The following is a 21834-nucleotide window of genomic DNA, read 5'->3' as shown; positions in this document are numbered from 1 at the left end:
TAATTAGCATAACTAGGCTAATACATAACCCTGCTGTATTGTAGGTGTATCACTCACCATAAGTAAATAACTTATATTATCGTTTCTTATTTAAAGTCCCCAAGAACACCCACAAGAAGCCTTGGTCATGTAGCCTGTGGGGAGCCACAGCAGGCCACATTTTTACCAAAAACCTCACCTGCTGAAATGTAGGGCAGGGCACTGAGCTGCTATATTGATTACTTTAAGATAATTATCAACCCTTTGGGTAAGGGAGGCTTTAGATTTCTCAGTATTCCCGTAGTGATATGGGATTCACTGGATCCAAGGCTTCTCTGTTTGTGTTAGGGTCTACAGCGGGCAAGGAGAAAATTGGTTCCAAAACCTGAAGACAACTTTTATGGCAGCACTGTAATTGGTTACTCTACCAGTTAGCAGTGGGGGAAAGAAACCTGTAATATGGAGAGCGGGAGGAGGGCAGCCACAAGGCTGCAGAGAAAATCACATTAGTCCAAGTCACTAGATTGCTGCTAGATTAGTGGGCTCCAAACTTTTTGAATCGCGTGCCCCCAGGGCCAGCTCTAGGGAAGCAAGAAAAAAAAAAGAAAAAAAAAAGAAAAAGAAAAAGGAGAGCTGCCACCGGCGTGCCGCCTGAGACGGAGCGGGGAGGGCCGAAGAATCGAAGGTCCAGGCAGCAGCGCTCCTCCTGCCGCGCACCCCCAGGGGTGGTCTTGCGCACCCCACTTTGGAGACTGCTGTGTTAGACAATAGTGATGGGAGAGTGCCCAGCCACTGAATCTACTTTAACTCTAACAACGATGAAAACCCAACATACATTCTCCAAAGAGCCAACCAATGAAAATCACCATTCAGTCCTATGGGTATTCCCTAGAATAGTGCATTCAGCATGCCATCCATCCTGTGTACTGCAGGAGAAGCAGCACAAGTTTGGAAAATTCATCATTCTCTGCAGGAGCAGATACAGCAAATAGCTCTCAAGACAAACTTGCTATTGTCGGACAATTGAGGCCCCTGCAGGGAGTGTTGTGGGTTTTTTTTTTTTCCTAGTTGGCAATACCTGGAACGCAAAAACACACACTTGGATTGAACATTGGTTAGACCTGTCATGGCAGGTGAGAGAAAGGACAGTGATGTTCCCTCAGCTGGTCGCATTACCATTTCTAGTAAGAGAATGGGATTTCCCTTCGGAGATGTGTTCTGTAATTTTCAACAGGCTTCTACGCACCTGAGGTGGATGAAAGTATAACTTGCCAAACATCAGAGTAACTTGTTTATAGGCTTTTGAGAGCAGCCATGTTTTTCTCATGTCTGCCTCATATCAAGAGGATGGAATGCAGAGGGGTGATGAGAAGGTAAATCTGATATTGACACTTCTGTGCAATGGAGCTCCTGGAAACATACACAAAGATCCTAGTGCTCTTCAACCATCTTTTGGCTCTTGGTGAACACACACACAAAACAGTTCATCCAGTTATAAATGCCAATGAGTGGAAGTTCTAACACTAGGACAGTTGTTGTGTCAGTTCTATCATTATTGTATCCCTTCCTTCTACTCCTGCTACCTAGCTGTGAAACAGATTAAGAAAGGGCTGCCTGCTTCTTTCTGCTAAATCTGAGCATGCCTTCTTATATCTGAAATCTGCTTGGGCAGCAGCAGCTGTCCAATCCCAAATAGTTGATGCAAGCTGGTCCTGGAAGAGGAAGAGATGCCGAGAAAAGGATCTGAGCAGCTTGATCTTTCTTTCTTTCTTTCTTTCTTTCTTTCTTTCTTTCTTTCTTTCTTTCAGAACGAAACACCTCCTCTCTATTTTCTTTCTCTGTGGTTTTCAGTGGTTCTGTTATTTCTCTGAGTGCCCCACAGGGCTGTCCAGGGCTGTTGTGTGTTTCATATATAGTAACTCCTCACTTAACGTTGTAGTTATGTTCCTGAAAAATGCAAATTTAAGCAAAATGATGTTAAGTGAATCCAATTTCCTCATAAGAATTAATGTAAATGGGGGGGTTAGGTTCCAGGGAAATTTTTTTCATCAGACAAAAGACATATACACACACACACACACACACACACACACACACAGACACACAGAGTATAAGTTTTAAAAAACAATTTAATATTGGTACACAGTGATGATGATTGTGAGGCTTGGTTGAGGTGGTGGAGTCAGAGGGTGGGATATTTCCCAGGGAATGCCTTACCGCTAAATGATGAACTAGCAATTGGCTGAGCCCTCAAGCATTAACTCGTCGTTAATGTAGCCTCACACTCTACAAGGCAGCACGAATGGAGGGAGGGGAGACAGCATGGCAGACAGAGACACATACCATGTGTGTGTGAGAGAGATGCGCATTTCCCCTTTAAGTACGCTGATCTCACTCTTAGATACACTGCCTCATTAAGTAGATCAGCAAGCTGAGACCGCAGCTGTTGCCAGGAAGCTCCCTCCCTCCTGAGCCCTGTCGTGTGTCCCCCCTGCTCTATGGAAGATGGGGTAAGCAGGGTGCACGAGCAGGGGGGAGGGGAACACCCTGACATTAGGCCCCCTCTTCCTCCCCTACCCCCCACATAGCAAGCAGGAAGCTCGGGAAGCAGCTCCAAGGCAGAGGGCAGGAGCAGCACAGGGCAGTGGGGGGAGGGACAGCTGAACTGCCAGCAATTGATAGCCTGGGAACTTAGGGGAGCGCGGAGCTGATAGGGCAGCTGCCGGTCCACCCTGGTTCCAAGCCCCCGCCAGCCAGCTGCAACGGGCTGCTCTTCCTGCAAGCAGTGGACAAAGCAGGTGGCTGCCAAATGATGTTATAAGGGAGCATTGCACAACTTTAAACAAGCGCATTCCCTAATTGATCAGCAACGTAACAACGAAACCACATTAACCAAGATGACTTTAAGTGAGGAGTTACTGTATCTGCTTTGACCCAGCTGACAATGTCCGAGAGTGCTGAAGGAATTGGCGGCTGTGATTGCAGAGCCATTGGCCATTATCTTTGAAAACTCGTGGCGAACCGGGGAAGTCCCAGATGACTGGAAAAAGGCTAATGTAGTGCCAATCTTTAAAAAAGGGAAGAAGGAGGATCCTGGGAACTACAGGCCAGTCAGCCTCACCTCAGTCCCTGGAAAAATCATGGAGCAGGTCCTCAAAGAATCAATCTTGAAGTACTTGCATGAGAGGAAAGTGATCAGGAACAGCCAGCATGGATTCACCAAGGGAAGGTCATGCCTGACTAATCTAATCGCCTTTTATCATGAGATTACTGGTTCTGTGGATGAAGGGAAAGCAGTGGATGTATTGTTTCTTGACTTTAGCAAAGCTTTTGACACGGTCTCCCACAGTATTCTTGTCAGCAAGTTAAGGAAGTATGGGCTGGATGAATGCACTATAGGGTGGGTAGAAAGCTGGCTAGATTGTCGGGCTCAACGGGTAGTGATCAATGGCTCCATGTCTAGTTGGCAGCCGGTGTCAAGTGGAGTGCCCCTGGGGCCGGTTTTGTTCAATATCTTCATAAATGATCTGGAGGATGGTGTGGATTGCACTCTCAGCAAATTTGCGGACGATACTAAACTGGGAGGAGTGGTAGATACGCTGGAGGGGAGGGATAGGATACAGAAGGACCTAGACAAATTGGAGGATTGGGCCAAAAGAAATCTGATGAGGTTCAATAAGGATAAGTGCAGGGTCCTGCACTTAGGACGGAAGAATCCAATGCACCGCTACAGACTAGGGACCGAATGGCTAGGCAGCAGTTCTGCGGAAAAGGACCTAGGGGTGACAGTGGACGAGAAGCTGGATATGAGTCAGCAGTGTGCCCTTGTTGCCAAGAAGGCCAATGGCATTTTGGGATGTATAAGTAGGGGCATAGCGAGCAGATCGAGGGACGTGATCGTCCCCCTCTATTCGACATTGGTGAGGCCTCATCTGGAGTACTGTGTCCAGGTTTGGGCCCCACACTACAAGAAGGATGTGGATAAATTGGAGAGAGTCCAGCGAAGGGCAACAAAAATGATTAGGGGTCTGGAACACATGACTTATGAGGAGAGGCTGAGGGAGCTGGGATTGTTTAGCCTGCAGAAGAGAAGAATGAGGGGGGATTTGATAGCTGCTTTCAACTACCTGAAAGGGGGTTCCAAAGAGGATGGCTCTAGACTGTTCTCAATGGTAGCAGATGACAGAACGAGGAGTAATGGCCTCAAGTTGCAGTGGGGGAGGTTTAGATTGGATATTAGGAAAAACTTTTTCACTAAGAGGGTGGTGAAACACTGGAATGCGTTGCCTAGGGAGGTGGTGGAATCTCCTTCCTTGGAAGTTTTTAAGGTCAGGCTTGACAAAGCCCTGGCTGGGATGATTTAACTGGGAATTGGTCCTGCTTCGAGCAGGGGGTTGGACTAGATGACCTTCAGGGGTCCCTTCCAACCCTGATATTCTATGATTCTATGATTCTATGTATGCAGGCAGCAAAGCTTGAACCTGGATGGAAGTGACTAATTGCATATATGAATGAGTTCCTGTGTCTGATTTCTTTGTATTATGCCATAGTAGAGAATCATAGAATCATAGAATATCAGGGTTGGAAGGGACCTCAGGAGGTCCAACCCCCTGCTCAAAGCAGGACCAATCCCCAACTAAATCACCCCAGCGAGGGCTTTGTCTAGCCTGACCATAAAAACCTGTAAGGAAGGAGATTCCACCACCTCCCTAGGTAATGCATTCCAGTGCTTCACCACCCTCCTAGTGAAAAAGTTTTTCCTAATAGCCAACCTAAACCTCCCCCTCTGCAACTTGAGATCATTACTCCTCGTTCTGTCATCTGCTACCACTGAGAACAGTCTAGATCCATCATCTTTGGAACCCCCTTTCAGGTAGTTGAAAGCAGCTATCAAATCCCCCCTCATTCTTCTCTTCTGTAGACTAAATAATCCCAGTTCCCTCAGCCTCTCCTCATAAGTCATGTGCTCCAGCCCCCTAATCATTTTTGTTGCCTTTCACTAGACTCTTTCCAATTTTTTCACATCCTTCTTGTAGTGTGGGGCCCAAAACTGGACATAGTACTCCAGATGAGGCTTCACCAATGCCAAATAGAGGGGAATGATCACGTCCCTCAATCTGCTGGCAATGCTCCTACATATACATCCCAAAATGCAGTTGGCCTTCTTGGCAACAAGGGCACACTGGTGACTCATATCCAGCTTCTCATCCACTGTAACCCCTAGGTCCTTTTCTGTAGAACTGCTGCCTAGCCGCTTGGTCCCTATTGTGTAGCAGTGCATGGGATTCTTCCGTCCTAAGTACAGGACTCTGCACTTGTCCTTGTTGAACCTCATCAGATTTCTTTTGGCCCAATCCTCTAATTTGTCTAGGGCCCTCTGTATCCTCTCCCTACCCTCCAGCGTATCTACCACTCATCCCAGTTTAGTGTCATCTGCAAACATGCAATCCTCCAGATCGTTAATGAAGATATTGAACAAAACCGGCCCCAGGACCGACCCTTGAGGCACTCCACTTGATACCAGCTGCCAACTAGACATGGAGCCATTGATCACTACCTGTTGAACCCGATGATCTAGCCAGCTTTCTATCCACCTTATAGTCTATTCATCCATCCCATACTTCTTTAACTTGCTGGCAAGAATACTGTGGGAGACCGTATCAAAAGCTTTGCTATGTTGCCTTATGACACAAAAGGCATAATGTTACATATGGACACATAGGCATAATGTTGCTTTATGACACATTTCCAGAGCTTCTTGACCAGGCTTGTTAGCGTTAACCCACTCCCATGAGATTACATCTCCCAAGTCAGCAAGTGAGTACATCCAAAGCTAAAGGCAATGTGGTGTCAGTGCTGGTCGTTGGTAAAACGCCTCTAATTTCCACCCATTATTTCTGGTGCTGAGAAAGCTTCACAGGGGATAATTGATTTGGGGAAAGGGCTCTTTTTGCTTGATTTGTGTCCATCAGACATTTTCAGGCAGCCTAAGGAGGGAACTACCGACACTGGAGAGAAAGAGACAAATAAACAAATTTATTTTCGGTTTAAAAATAAAAGTCTGAGTTATATGTCTGGTGAACTACAAGGTGATAGAAACACGACTTTGCCAAGTGCATGCTTGGCATACCAGCAGAAAGAGAAGCTTGAATACTCTTCAGTTATTCATTTATTTAAGAAGTTAGGCCAAGCAATTCCTCATTAAAATCTCTGTTCTTCCCCAAGGCCCTCATGAAGTGTTAATAATAATATGAGTAATGACTTAAAAAAGAATTACTGACATTCCTTCATGTGGAGTCTCATTGTGTCTTGCTTGCTCTATAGGTCTGACTCTCCCTTCACTTACATCACTGTAAGTCTGGAGTAGGACCATTGAACTTCATGGAGTAACACTGGTGTAAAACCTGTGTGAGAGAACGATTTATAGATTCAAAGTATTTAAGGCCAGAAGAAACCATTATAATCAGGTAGTCTGCCTCCTGCATAATGCAGGCCATAGAATTTCACCAACTGATGTCTGTATCCAGTCCACAACTTCTGGTTGTATTCTCCAGAACATATCTTTTTAGAAAGACATCCAATCTTGATTAAAGACTCCAGGTGACAGAGAATCTATCACACTCTAGGTAAATTGTTCTAATGATTAATTACCTTCACTTAAAAAATGTTCACCTTATTTCTAATCTGAATTTGTCTAGCTTCAGCTTCCAGCCATCGGATCTTGTGTTATACCTTTGTCAGCTAGATTAAAGAGCCCTCTACTATCAGAAATCTTTTCACCATACAGGTAATTACAGACTGTGATCAAGTTACCTCTTAGCCTTCTCTTGGATAAACTAAAATGATTGAGCTTCTTTAGTCTCTCCTTGTAAAGCAGGCTATCTAGACCTGGAATCATTCTTGTAGCTCTTTCCTGAACCCTTTCCAATTTGTCAACATCCTTTTTTAAAATGAACTTGCACTGTATTCCAGTAATTATCTCCCACCATGTTTCTGTTATCCCTATAATATCTGGTTTCACTTCCTGCACCCATAGCTCTAGTTCCTCCATTTTGTTACCTAGGCTCCTCGCATTGGTGTACAAACATCTTAATTTTTGCTATTTGGCCTCACTCACTTTCTTCACCTGATTGGGCACGGACATTCTACCGCCAGTATGACCTATTAGACTGGTATCCACTACTGCCCTTCCTCCTTATGTCCATTCTCCTAGCCACAGCTGTATCCTTTCTTACTTCATTTTCTTCCCTCTCAATGTTAAAATCTGGCATGGAGATTACCTGGACGTCTCCCAACCATCTCCCCCAAATTCCTAGTTTAAAGCTCTCTTAATCAGTTGTGCCAGTCCCCATCCTAGAAGTCTATTTCCCTCCCTACTCAGATGGAGTCCATCCCGAGAGAACAGTCCTCTGTCCATGAATGCCTCCCAGTGGCCATATATCCCAAAGCCCTCCTTATAGCACCACTGCCTGAGCTATCTATTGAGCATCATTATCTTGTCACACCTTTGTTGCCCTTCTCTAGGAACAGGTAGAATCCCACTGAAGACCACCTGAGTCTCGATTTCCTTAAGCGTCTTCCCCAGCCTGGCATAGTTTCTCTTGATACGTTCCAGCGAGAATCTATCGGTATCATTTGTTCCCACATGAAGGATGATCAGTGGATTCTTTCCCGCTCCCTTTAGGATCCTCTTTAACCTCAGGTCCACATCCCATATCTTAGCACTCGGTCGACAGCACACCCTTCTGTTCTCTGGATCAGCTCTGGTTACAGGCCTGTCTATTCTTCTCAGTAATCTTGTCCTAATCTTTTACCACTCCACCAATTTTTGTCATCTGCAAACTTTACCAGCAATAATTTTTTCCAGATAATTGATAAAGATATTGAATAGCGCTGGGCCATGAAGAGAAACAAGCCCTGTGTCTGTCTTGTTTGGATTATAAACTCTTTGGGATAAGAACACTGTATTTTGTTTCCAATACACTGTCTGTGTTTAACAAATAAGATGTAACTCTTCATACACATCAGATATTTGCTTTTGTGCCGATATTATATTCTGCTGTGTTGTTTGGAAAAAACACCCCTGGTAATCTGCATCCTGTTTTGAAGAGATTGTCAAACACGCGTGGGACTTTGGAACTAAAGTGTGGAGTAACCACCACGTGAGTTATTTTCACATGAGACTCTAGCAGTGAGGGCATTATGATGCTTTTTTAAAATTTTGGCACAGTATTTCACAGGAATTATGACCATAGCATGAAATGTATTTACTCTCTGAACCCTTGATTTCTTCCAATTAAAACAAAACCCATCCAAACATTTTGAAGCAAAAGCCTAGCTCCTTCCTGTAGAGATTATTTAGTAAGGACAGAAATGCTCACTGTTTTTAATGAGACCACTTGGACTTTGTCATTTACTGTTGCTTCTTCAAAGTAAATATCCTGCAAATATTCTGTTGCTAACCCAATACTGGTGGTTAAAGCATTCACTGCATCTAACTGGCTTCCTCTCCCCCCAATATTTGTTTTTCAGCTAACTCTGGCTCCGAAATTCCTACCAAATACCTTGATCAGTGCAGATTTTGCAGCCAATTACATCACAAAGATTTATGGGCTCACGTTCGGACAGAAGCCAAACCTGAGGTAAGGGATCAAGAAGTGAAAGGAGGAGTATGTTCTGTCACTGCTTAGCGCAAATGGGTTGGTAGGAAGAACTGATTGTTTACATTGTTTACTGAAACCATTTTTGGCCTGCAGATAACTTTTGGAGGAGGAGGATTGTTTATGTTACTGAGGGGACCAAAACCACTCTCAGATGAGTGCATTCTAGTAGCTTTTGCTGGACATCACACAAATATACACACAACATTTTTAATAATGTTTAATAATCTTCTAAATCTTTTTTGTGTTTATCTGTTATGAGTGGCAAGGACCAGCACTGATTAATCAATTCAGTGACTAATTGGTCAAATATCCCCAACTCCACCTTAGCTCCTTCACTGAAAGGCTGTGATCAAGCTGAGACTGTAAAGCTGTTGCTAATGATGCAACAGTATTGGTTCAACAGTACTTCCCAACCCCCATCACTACTTCAACCTTGTATGGCTGATTCTCTAGGCACCACCGTGACTCTTTAGTGATGATTTTCTCGGTTGGACCCCAGTGCAGTGCCACAGACCACCCTCATTTCAGTTGTGGGTACACATGCCTGCGGTGAAACGTGGTCTGCTCCACAGAAGTTTTACCTAGTCCAGTGTAATCTATTGATACAGCCTCCATCACTGCAGTGACCATTGCAAGAGCAGCCCAAGCTCCGCTGCTGGTTACAACGTGTACATTTGAATTGTAAGTGGCTAGCGCTGGCTGGCACCGTTAGCACAGGGTCTAATCCTGCAATTATGCGGAGAGCCCTCCATTTCCATTGACTTCAGGGGGAGTTGAGTTGGCTCAGTACCTTCTAGGCTCTTAGTCTGGTAAGCCGTTAGTTACCTGAAGAGGTTGGGTCAGTCGCTCACCGTGCGTGATATTTCATCATGACTGCACCTCAGCTTATACATGTGTCTTCCTTCCAAAACCTGAATTACAGAAGCTGCTGAGTTCTTGCATCACATTAAGTAGCTGGACTCTTTCTGAAGTGAGTTTCACAAGCTCTCCCATAGCAACCATTGTTTAATACAGAATAGCAGCTTGTTGTTTCCTGAGCTCGACTGATACAAGATCCTAAGTTGGAGGTTCAACTGTTGTACTTTTCCCCTCCAGTAAAGTATGTACTTTCAGGCTCTGCTGACTTGGAACGAGAGGTTTTCAGAAAGTCAGATATCTGTCAGTTAAAAGCATAGCTGACCACACAGAGTGAATAATATCCTGTCCTGTGGTTCTCTGCTCATGGAGCTGTTGTGTTTCTATGTTGAGTCCAAAAAATCCCCCCAAATCATCACCACAATCACAACAAAATCCTAGGACAAGTTAGAGAATGCAGGCTTTTCAATCCCTGCTTTGGAAGTGGTTCCCTATCATACTGTTAATCTGCCTCCAGGATTTTAGCCACACAGTGCCTCCTGCAGCATATGCAGAAGCAAAGGGACTATAGAAGTGGGAGTAGTCACCCATTTTTTATGACCGTGGGTTTTTGTAAAAACAACCAGGGGATGGTTTGGACCCAATTCTCCTCCGACTTGCACAAGTGTACATTGGGAGTGGCTCCATTGACATCACTGTCATTGCACGGTTATAAAAATTGTGGAAGAAAGGAAGTTAAGGCTCTGTTTCCTTTTCCTCTCGCTCTGAGATAGAACTGTTTCCTCTTATCTGATAAGACTTCCTGGGAGGAATTTACCTAGGGATGGGGCTAACTGGTGCATAAGGAAAATAAAATGTTTTTTCCTCCAAACCTTCACCTTAAGTGTAAAAGTCTTTCTTACGGACTGGTTAAGTCTATTCTTTCATCTGCACAGTGGTCTCTGCACTCCTGAGTTCTGGGAGCAGAAATTCTGAAATAGCAACGTAGAAGCTATTCTTGTATTATTTCCGGCCTTCATGGAAGCAGAAATAATGGAAATCTCCTGAGATAACCAATCCTCAAGAGATTTATAGCCCAACTTTGCAAACTCAAGGACAGGATGTGCTTTAGACCAGGTTTCAGAGTAACAGCCGTGTTAGTCTGTATTCGCAAAAAGAAAAGGAGAACTTGTGGCACCTTAGAGACTAAAGTGAGCTGTAGCTCATGAAAGCTTATGCTCAAATAAATTGGTTAGTCTCTAAGGTGCCACAAGTCCTCCTTTTCTTTCGACCAGGGGTTCTCAACCTTTTTCTTTCTGAGGCCCCCCCTCCAACATGTTATAAAAACTCTACCCCCAACTGTGCCACAACAGCTGTTTTTCTGCATATAAAAGACAGTGCCTGAGTTACAGGGGGCACTGTGAAGCTATGTTGCTCAGGCTTTGACTTCAGCCCCAGGTGGCGGGGCTTGGCGCCCTGAGCTGCAGCCCTGTGCGGCAAGGCTTTGGCTTTCTGTCCTGGGCCCTAGTGAGTCTAACACCGGCTATGCTTGGCGGACCCCCTGAAACCTGCTCATGGCCCACCAGGGGGCCCTGGACCCCTGGTTGAAAACCACTGCTTTAGACTAGAACCCAAACTTTGGGTACGTGTCTGTACCAAGTCCAAACTCTGAACTTTCTGAGGTTGCCTATCGCTCCAATAGATTCCCTTTGCCTTGTGGCCAAACACTGAGCTGGGCTCAAGCTGCTAAATTCAGATCCAGAGTTCAAACATACCTAAGTCTTGCTATGTACAGATCCCAGGCTTTGTCTCAGCCTGTTAAAGATGGGGCGATTCATAAAATACAGATCGAGATCCAGGTTTGGATTTTGAACACTCCACCACTCAGAGACTGCTTGGGGCCAGTGTTGTGGTTTGGGCACATCTGTTTTTATACTTGGCAGAATAAGTGATACATTAAAAAAATGAACATATGTACCTTAAGAAAAGGAAGACGATAGACTGAGGTGTAGATTTCAGAAGGCTGCATTGGGTAAGAGAGGAAAGCAAACCATACTGCCTAATTCAGTCTTTCTTTCTTTCTGGTAGATCTGTGTATCTTCACAACAATAAACTTTCAGATGCTGGGTTACCTGATGATATGTTCAATGGCTCTAATAACGTGGAGATATTGATCATGTCCAGCAATTTCCTGAAGTATGTTCCAAAGAACCTGCCTTCAGCACTATATAAACTACACTTAAAGGTAATGGAACCAACTCTGTGTATTCTCTTACATCTGGGATGCAGTTCTGTGTGTGCCTGAGATTTAAACTGCAGAGGCGGGCCCATTGTTAGATGGCGACTGCTAGGTTTGGGCTGAAGGAAAAGCACGCCAGCGCGTAGCCAGTCTCCCCTGTACATACATGTGTACTGGCATGAGTAGTGAGAGCAACGAGCTGTTTGTCTAGACCAAAATTCCGTTTTTTCTATTTCCAAAGGAATGTATTGCTGGTGGCTGGCTGGCAGCCTTGCATGTCTCAGTCCTAAGTGTAGCCAAACATCAGGCAGTCCTTGGACAGAGAGAGTGCACATTTTGTCATGCTGTCCTCACGTGGTGTCGGAATCACACAGAGGGCAGATAAGGGATGAGATGAGAGGGCAGATAAGTTTCTAAGGCCATTTGGTCTTTGTCCTCTTTGCTGAGCCTGCAATTTATGGTGGTGTTTTTCCTGATATAGTTGCTTATTCACTAGGAAGGTACTGTCTTTGCTCACCAGATTATTTCACATAGGCTGTATCACCTTCAAGTAGCAATGACTTTTGGTATCTACTGAACTGGCAACTGGAATATTTGGACCAGTAATTTTCCATGGCTGCAGCTAACCCTGGCAGAGGCATTGGTGGAAGTTGTAGTTTAGCTGGGCTCTGGTATTATCTCCGTGTCATCTAATCTTGAACTACAGACCAGTCAGCCTCCCTTCCAGGGCCGTCCCTAGCTATTCTGGGGACCTACGCAGCTCCCCGGGGGGAGGGGGGGAATGTGTGGGGCCCCAGGCCTCTCAGGGGGGTGGGGGGGCTGGCTTGAGGGGCGGGGGGAACCACCCCCGGTGAGTGTAGGCCTGGCCCTGCTGCAGTCCTCAGGGGAGTGGGGGCAGGAAGGGGTGGAGCAGGGCGGGGGCTTTGGGGGAGGAGTGGAATGGAGGGGCTGGGGCAGAGCAGGAGTGAGAAGAGGCAGGGCTGGGGTGGAGCAGGGGTGGGGAAGAGGCGGGGCAGGGGCTGAAGCAGCACACAGCTGCACAGGAGCAGGGGTGGGGAAGAGGCGGGGCAGGGGCTGGAGCAGCACACAGCTGCACAGGGCACCAGGAAATTTGGTATCCCAAATTTCCTGGTGCCCTACGCAGCTGCATACTTTGTGTATGGGAAGGGACGGCCCTGTTCACTTCAGTCCCCGGCAAAATCATGGGGCAGGTCCTCAAGGAATCCCTTTTGAAGCACTTGGAGGAGAGGAAGGTGATCAGGAACAGTCAAGACGGATTCACCAAGGGCAAGTCATGCCTGACCAACCTGATTGGTTCTATGATGAGATAACTGGCTCTATGGATATGGGGAAAGTGGTGGATGACCTTTTGATATGGTCTCCTACAGCATTCTTGCCAGCAAGTTAAAAAAGTATGGATTGGATGAATGGACTATAAGGTGGACAGAAAGCTGCCTAGATTGTTGGGCTCAATGGGTAGTGATCAACGGCTTGATGTCTAGTTGGCAGCAAGTATCAAGTGGAGTGCCCTAGGGGTCGGTCCTGGGGCCCGTTTTATTCAACATCTTTATTAATGATCTGGATGATGGGATTAATTGCACTCTCAGCAAGTTCGCAGATGACAGTAAGCTGGGGGGAGAGGTAGATATGATGGAGGGTAGGGATAGGGTCCAGAGTGACCTAGACCAGTGGTTCTCAAACTAGGACCTTCACTTGTTCAGGGAAAGCCCCTGGTGGGCCAGGCCAGTTTGTTTACCTGCCGCGTCCGCAGGTTTGGCCGATTGCGGTCCCACTGGTCACGGTTCACCACTCCAGGCCAATGGGGGCTGCGGAAAGTGGCACGGGCTGAAGGATATGCTGGCCACCCTTCCTGCAGCCTCCATTGGCCTGGAGTGGCAAACCTCCATTGTGGGGAGGGATAGCTCAGTGGTTTGAGCATTGGCCTGCTAAACCCAGGGTTCTGAGTTCAATCCTTGAGGGGGCCATTTAGGGATTGGGGCAAAAATTGGGGATTGGCCCTGCTTTGAGCAGGGGGTTGGACCAGATGACCTCCTGAGGTCCCTTCCAACCCTGATATTCTATGATTCTAGGACATGGGGATTACAGTGTACAAGAAGCTGGATATGAGTCAGCAGTGTGTCCTTGGTTGCCAAGAAGGCCAATGGCATATTGGGCTGTATTAGTAGGAGCATTGCTAGCAGATCGAGGGAAGTGATTATTCCCCTCCATTTGGCACTGGTGAGGCCACACCTGGAGTATTGCATCCAGTTTTGGTTCCCCCACTACAGAAGGGACGTGAACAAATTGGAGAGATTCCAGCAGAGGGCAACGAAAATGATTAGGGGCTGGGGCACATGACTTACGAGGAGAGGCTGAGGGAACTGGGGTTATATAGTCTGCAGAAGAGATGAGTGAGGGGGGATTTGATAGCAGCCTTCAATTACCTGAAGGGGGGTTCCAAAGAGTATGGAGCTAGGCTGTTCTCAGCGGTGGCAAATGACAGAACAAGAAGCAATGGTCTCAAGTTGCAATGGGGGAGGTTTAGGTTGGATATTTGGGAACACTATTTCACTAGGAGGGTGGTGAAGCACTGGAATGAGTTACCTAGGGAGGTGGTGGAATCTCCATCCTTAGAGGTTTTTATGGCCCAGCTTGACAAAGCCTTGGCTGGGATGATTTAGTTGGTGTTGGTCCTGCTTTGAGCAGGGGGTTGGACGAGATGACCTCCTGAGGTCCCTTCCAGCCCTGATATTCTGTGATTAAAATCGCGTGTCGTCCATTTGCACTAGCGCTCTTACCATAGCTAACATGGAGGAGCTGCGATGGTGGAGAATTTTGGGTCCAGCTGTGCTCAGTTGTGACAATCCCTGGGAGATGAAAAGGGCTCTTACCTTATTATCATCTCACTAAGCTATGAAATCCTTTGTTGCCTGCCCTGCTTTCCTTTACTTTGAAGGTTTCACCATTGACTCTCATGCAACACTTTTTAGGAACTAGGATCTCCAGTTTGGAGAAAGGTAAAAACAAAAGGCTTGATCTTGTGAATTGCTGGACTCCTCCGGCAAGATGCTGAGTGCTCTCTACTCCCATTGACTTTAATGGGACGTGCGGGTACTCAGCCTCGTGCACAATCAAGACCCAAAGTTTGCCCAGTGCTGGACTTGAACTGTCTTTCCTCAAGTCAGCGGTGAGAGTGGCAGTCTTGAGCCCTGTGCGGGAAAAGAGGAGGACCGAAGAGGGAAATATGCGCTTTGTTTCGAAAAAGCATCGTCTGCTGGTAGCTACACATTTACCTGTTGTTTTGACCAGCCCAGGGGAGAGCAACAATAAATGAGGAACAGCCGCTGGGAGTTGAAAGGGGAGAGACAGGGTTAGTTTTGATGTGACACAGTCATGTTGTCTCTTTCCTCTCTCTGATCACTTTGACGCTGGTGTAGCCCCATTGATTGAGATGTTCTATGAGATATGAAGCTCTCCCAGCGTCCAGTGCATTCTTCATATACTTGAATTGTTTTGTGTCTGCCAAATTCAACATTAGTGCCTTATATATTCTAAAAGTGTGGGGGCCCACTTCTAATTCTGCCTGTAAATGGAATGCACCAACAAATGCAACGTTTTTAGTGTTGGCTCAGGGCAACAGCAAAGCTTTATCTTTTGCTGCCTGTTGGCCACTCAGAAGCCACATTAAGGGGAGAAGGTAGCTTTCTGGAATCTAACTCTTAGGAACTGTGCTTTTTGGTAGATAAGGAATATTGTTAGGATTGTAGAATTAGTTGGTTCACTTTATAGTGGAATCTGGTTTGCTGAGTCTAGATTCTTTGACCAGGATTGTTTGATAGGTGAATAGATTGCTTGGGTGAGGAAATTGGAACCTGTACGGTAAGTAGGGCCTTGTTAATGGGCCAAATCCTGCAATTCTCTTACTCTGTCCTCAGTCAGAACTCTTGGGGAGAGAGTGAGTGAGAAAGGACTGCAGGATCTGGCCTACTGTTTGGATATATTTCTCTCTCAGGCTAATAACATCCCCATGTAATATACTATATGCTAGTCCTTCTGATTTTTCATTGCTTCTTATGCCCATGGACATGAGGCCTATGATGCTAGCTGCTCAGAGTTGTGCCTGACTATTCTCAAGACTCAGATATTCTCAGCCTAATAATGTGCTTTCTGTGTCTATAGAACAACAAACTAGAGAAGATTCCCAAAGGAGCCTTCAATGAACTTGCGGGCCTTCGAGAGCTGTATTTGCAGAACAACTACTTGACTAATGAAGGGATGGACAATGAAACCTTCTGGTGAGACTCTGCTCTTTAAATTTGGCTGTTTTTTCTTTACATGTACAAGAAGGTACAAAGAAAAGGAGTACTTGTGGCACCTTAGAGACTAACCAATTTATTTGAGCATAAGCTTTCATGAGCTACAGCTCACTTCATCGGATGCATACTGTGGAAACTGCAGAAGTCATTATATACACAGAGACCATGAAACAATACCTCCTCCCACTCTCCTGCTGGTAATAGCTTATCTAAAGTGATCACTCTCCTTACAATGTGTATGATAATCAAGTTGGGCCATTTCCAGCACAAATCCAGGTTTTCTCCCCTCCGCCCCCCCCGCCCCCAAACTCACTCACTCATTTCCCCACCTTGATTTTCATACACATTGTAAGGAGAGTGGTCACTTTGGATAAGTTATTACCAGCAGGAGAGTGAGTTTGTGTGTGTGGTTTTTGGAAGGGGGGGGGGGGTGAGAAAACCTGGATTTGTGCTGGAAATGGCCCACCTTGGTTATCATACACATTGTAAAGAGAGTGGTCACTTTGGATGGGCTATTACTAGCAGGAGAGTGAGTTGGGGGGGGGGGGGCGGAGGGTGAGAAAACCTGGATTTGTGCTGGAAATGGCCCAACTTGATTATCATACACATTGTAAGGAGAGTGATCACTTTAGATAAGCTATTACCAGCAGGAGAGTGGGGTGGGAGGAGGTATTGTTTCATGGTCTCTGTGTATATAATAATGTCTTCTGCAGTTTCCACAGTATGCATCCGATGAAGTGAGCTGTAGCTCACGAAAGCTTATGCTCAAATAAATTGGTTAGTCTGTCAGGTGCCACAAGTACTCCTTTTCTTTTTGCGAATACAGACTAACACGGCTGTTACTCTGAAAGAAGGTACAAGATTTCTTTTATAAAATGTGCCATTTTATTTACTGGGTCTATATGAGAAGGCCTAGATTCAGGTGCAGTCACCCAAATGCAAACATATTGGTCAATGGTTTGAACTGGTATCATACAGTGTCTTTAAACAAAGGACACCAATGATCCTAGCCCCCTGGTAGCTACAGGCCCAATCATGCAAAGTACCAGGTGCTTACTGGGAGAGGCCTAGAGTCCTGCTGAAGTCAATAAAAGTTTAGGGCTCCTATTCCTGTTGAAACCAACAGGGAGTGAGATCACTCAGCACTTCTCATGATCAGATCCAAGTGCAGTTTTCTGGACATTAAGGCTAGATCTTCAGCTCTGCTGATTCTCTTTTGTGCTGCTCTCACAGTGCAAAACAGACTTGAAAGCTGCCCTAATTGTGCAGTTAAGGATCACCCTGGCATGGGGCTACCCCAGTGTAGGAGGAAAGCTGGAGAATGCTGTACTTTGATACTTCCCCAAAGCAAAATGGCCCCTAAGGGTTTTTTACAAGCTGGTGCAATTTAAAATAGCCCTTTGGCTTCTCCACAGTGTGCCATGGGTAAACTGAGGCTCTTGGGATCAGAGTGTCAGGAAGCTACCTTTACCTTCCCAGCTGTGTGGAGTACTTGACTGGCTGTACCTGAGGATCTGACTCACAGTACATGTCCTGCCCATAATTTGCTATGTACTCTATAAACCTGTCAGATTATGAAGAAAGGAAAATGCAACAACCCCTTTATTCTTTCCATTACCATTTAGCATCCTCACAATTGCATAGTAATTTATATGTGGTTTTGCTATTTTTATCTCCAGAATAATGTTTTGTGTAACATTTCTTATAAGGGTTGGATGAGCATAGCTCAATCCCTCCGGCTAAGCCACAGATCACCTTTTGCAGTGGGGAAGGGGTTTGATCTTTTGCACTCAGTGGTCAATGAAGGTTGCACAACATAAAGCCATATTTCCTGAAGACTTTTTGGCAATGTAAAATGGGATATGCATTGCCATACAGATTATATCAATTGAGTATACTGTTTGACTTGAGAAACTATCCAGTTCCAGAAATGTCTGCCTTGAAACACAGAGCTGGGAAATAATACCACTTACCTGCATCCAGTTGGTTTAAGAGACTGGACTGAAGATTTGCTTTAGCTACAACTGAGTCCTTGGAATCTAGTTTGAATAGTTTACACAAAGCAGATCTGGCCTTGAATCACTTCCATAATACTAGGAGGTCACAAGAAGTTCATAATCTTGGCATAGACCTCTGAGTTTATGTTTCCCCCTTTGGTGAGAACAATTCAGCATCATCTCAAAGGCAAAACTTGTTTTTTTAGTGTGAAAAATACCTTTTTATTTGAAATGAGAGACAGGAGTTAGAGTTGATTGTGATGTAGTCATTTTAAACTGACAGCAGAACTTTTAAATTTTAATGGTCTTTCCACTGCATCTCTGCCTGTCTTTCTGGTGGCATGCAATAACTCTTATCATTCGGCTGTAGTATTTTGCATGTGGTGTTAACAGAGAGAAATACCATGCTGAAAGGCAGATCTCAGCTCCCTGGCAGATGCTTATGGAATCTAGCCAGCTCTCCTGCAAGTGTAGCTGGTGCTTGATTGCACTGGATATCCCCTAGTGGCCAGTGAAGGAACTACATGTCTGCTGTCCCCACTACGCATCCGATGAAGTGAGCTGTAACTCACGAAAGCTTATGGTCAAATAAATTTGTTAGTCTCTAAGGTGCCACAAGTCCTCCTTTTCTTTTTGCGAATAGAGACTAATATGGCTGCTACTCTGAAACCTGTCCCCACCAGAGATACATCAAGGACAGAAAGGGAAGTAGCAAGGTGGCCATGATGGGGGGGAGAAAGTCTTTTAAAAAGGGGGTAAATCCCCCAGGGAAACATATTATTGTTTCACTTGGGAGTATATAAATGGAGAATTTTTTCTTTCTGCTTTTCCAAGGAAACTATCCAGCCTTGAATATCTGGATTTGTCCAGCAATAATCTTTCACAAATCCCGAGTGGCTTACCTCGAAACATCGTCCTCCTTCACCTGGAGAAGAATGCAATTAAGACGATTGGCAGAGACGTCTTGATCCAAATTAGAAACCTTGAGTACCTTCTACTTCACAACAACAAGTTAAAAGCCCGAGGGATCCACCCGCAAGCCTTCCAGGGCCTGAAGAAGCTGCACACTGTCCACTTGTACAACAATATGCTGGAAAGGATTCCCAGTGGGCTACCTCGGCGAGTGAAGACACTTATGATCCTTCATAACCAGATCTCTGAGATTAACAGGAATGACTTTGCTACCACTTACTTACTGGAGGAGCTAAACTTGAGCTACAATAAGATCACAAGTCCTCATATCCATCGGGAGGCCTTCCGCAAGCTGAGACTGCTAAAGTCCTTGGATCTTTCTGGGAACAACCTCCACACGCTGCCTTTTGGCTTTCCAAAGAACTTGCAGATTCTGAAACTGAAGGAGAACGACATAAGCACCATTCCAAGAAGAGCCCTGGCAGGAATGACAAAGCTGCAGGAGCTATACCTGAGCAACAATAAACTGAAAGTCAATTCCATTTACAGGGGAGCATGGAGGGAACTCAGCAGTCTCCAGGTACAAACACCACCTTCTCTATGATATTGATAATATGGATGTCTCTTCCCTATTTGCTTGATCCAATTCAGGGAGCATTAATGGTAGATTCAGATTGGTCCTTATTTTCTAGGCCTGCACATTAAGTGCAAGACAGTGTAGAAAGAGGCCATTATCTGATTTTAAAAGTCTTGTGGCAGAGTTGTCCTCCTAAATAGAAAGACAGCCGCCATTGTACTGTTATCAGAGGAAACATAAGAATTTCTTTGGTCCTGGATTCTGAAGCTGTGTTATATTTTCAACTGGATATTAATGAGTCATGCAGCTAAAACTCCAGATGCCGCCATACAAATTCCGCTCCCCACCCCCAAGGGTTTTAAATCAGCTTTATTGTGTAGAGTTCTGAAGGGAGGGACACTGGGAGGCAAGGAGTACATAAACAAAACAAGCTGTTAATGCACAAAACATCCATAGCAGCTTACAGTCAGACAAGCCAAGCTGTAGGATTTAGCAGCTCAGCTGGGTAAGGCACCTGGATAGTAGTTAGGAGGCCTGGATTCAATCAACTGCCTGTCCTTTGGTTACTTGTCAGGGAAAGTTGAACAGAAACATAAGGCAGGCAGGAACAATCACATTTGTGCTATGCAAAATGATCTTGCAGTTGTGTCAGTAGCTGAAGGATTTGTCTGCATTTCCTTTTAGGCAAGAGCCGATTCCCTGCACTAAAAGGTATTGCCCTTGTTATGGAAACCATCCACTGTACCTACATTAGTGCACTGTAAGGAGGGAGCTTTTGTATCTGAAAGCACCGCAGGGATAAGAGATGCAGAGCATATGTGATTCTGGTTATCAGCATTAGGGCTTCCGACATGCCAAGAATTTTGATTTGTACAGCCGTTCATCTCACGTTAGTTCTGCTGTTGAAGTCTATGGAGAAAATGGTGCATCAGATTTCAGGTGGTATAAATTGGCATAAATCCATTGAAATTAATGGAACAATGCCAGTTTATACTAGCTGAGGCTCTGGCCCATGGTTTTATCATACCTTTTTAATTTTCTTGTCAACGTGATGCTTTTAATGAAGGCAGGTAAACTAAAGTGTGACTCACTGTATGTTTGTATTTCAAAGCTGGAATTGAGTTTAGAAGGATGATGTCACCAATGAAGATTACAGATGGCGGGATTGTTTCATTGTCGTACTAAAGACATTTATCCATCCTAACCCATCTGTTTTCAAACCAAACCAAATGCTCTTAAGATCTTGGAAGCTTTGATTATTAAGAAGACATAAGCTTCTGTTATCTAGGGGTCTGATTCACTACCACATAACGCTGGTTTTATGCCAGTCACACCACTGTCAAGCCACAGTAATGCAGAGCCCCTTGCGTCCAGCTGTACCCTACCACATTGTAAACTCTGTTCAAGAAAAATGACATCACTATAACAGGCCCCCCACTTTTTTTTTCTTCAGGTAGCCACTAAGGTCACTGCTTAAGGTTGCATTTGGCACATTGCATTTTTTGAGTGGCTTTATTACTTATTCAGTTCTTTCTCTTACAGCATACCGTAATTTATACTTCATTAAGGGGTTGGCCCTGCAGTTCTTACATGAGTAGTCCTGTTGTCGTAGGTTTGACATATTATAGCTGAGTAAGGCCCCGATCCTGCAAATACTTATCCACACGCTTCACTTTGCACATGTGACTATTCCCACTGAAGTCAAGGAAACTACCTGCATGTACAAAGTTAAGCATTGGCATAAACGTTGGCAAGGTTGGGGCCTGAATCCAAAATGAGTGTACTGAAGTCACTGGAATTCCAGATTTGCAGTAACGTAACTCAGAGCAGTGGCCAGATATTATGGCGATTGGTGCTACACCACTATATCTTAGATAGAGAGTTGGAGAAATATTCGGCCCATTTCTTTCTGTAAGACTATACATGTGAGTAAGAGCTGTGGCATCAGGCCCTAGCTAATTTAACACATTGGTCGGAATCAGAAACATTTCTTGCCATTTGAAAAGTAACTTTAATCAATGAAGTGTTTGAGAGAATATCATCCAAGGAGTTCTATGCATAATTGAAACCCAGTCTGTTTTTCATTCATTTACAAATAGGCCTGGACTAACGCATGAGGATAGGGATAGAGAAATGTAGGTGCCCTTAAAGAAAGCAGAATGATCTCTGATGTGATACTGCTAGATTAAATTGCACTGCAGGAGGGCAGGACCCCCTGCTTTGGCTGCCCAGAATCCTCCTGGCCACATTGATCTTGACATGAAACAAGGTTGGAAACAATAAAAATCCCTCCACCTTCAACTGAAACTGAACCTTT

General features: G+C 45.1%; 1 protein-coding gene across 1 annotated transcript in view; it reads left to right on the top strand.

Moving 5' to 3' along the window:
- PODN (podocan) overlaps positions 1-21834 on the top strand; it is a 34957-nt gene that overhangs the window by 7256 nt on the left and 5867 nt on the right. The window contains exons 4-7 of the mRNA XM_077824932.1: positions 8512-8621; positions 11565-11721; positions 15895-16010; positions 18863-19520. Coding sequence (XP_077681058.1) covers positions 8512-8621; positions 11565-11721; positions 15895-16010; positions 18863-19520 — 1041 coding nt within the window. The remainder of the gene's footprint in view (positions 1-8511; positions 8622-11564; positions 11722-15894; positions 16011-18862; positions 19521-21834) is intronic.

Source organism: Eretmochelys imbricata, chromosome 8 (assembly GCF_965152235.1).
Source record: "Eretmochelys imbricata isolate rEreImb1 chromosome 8, rEreImb1.hap1, whole genome shotgun sequence".
Classification (NCBI taxonomy): domain Eukaryota; kingdom Metazoa; phylum Chordata; order Testudines; family Cheloniidae; genus Eretmochelys; species Eretmochelys imbricata.
This window is presented reverse-complemented; position numbering and strand designations above follow the sequence as displayed.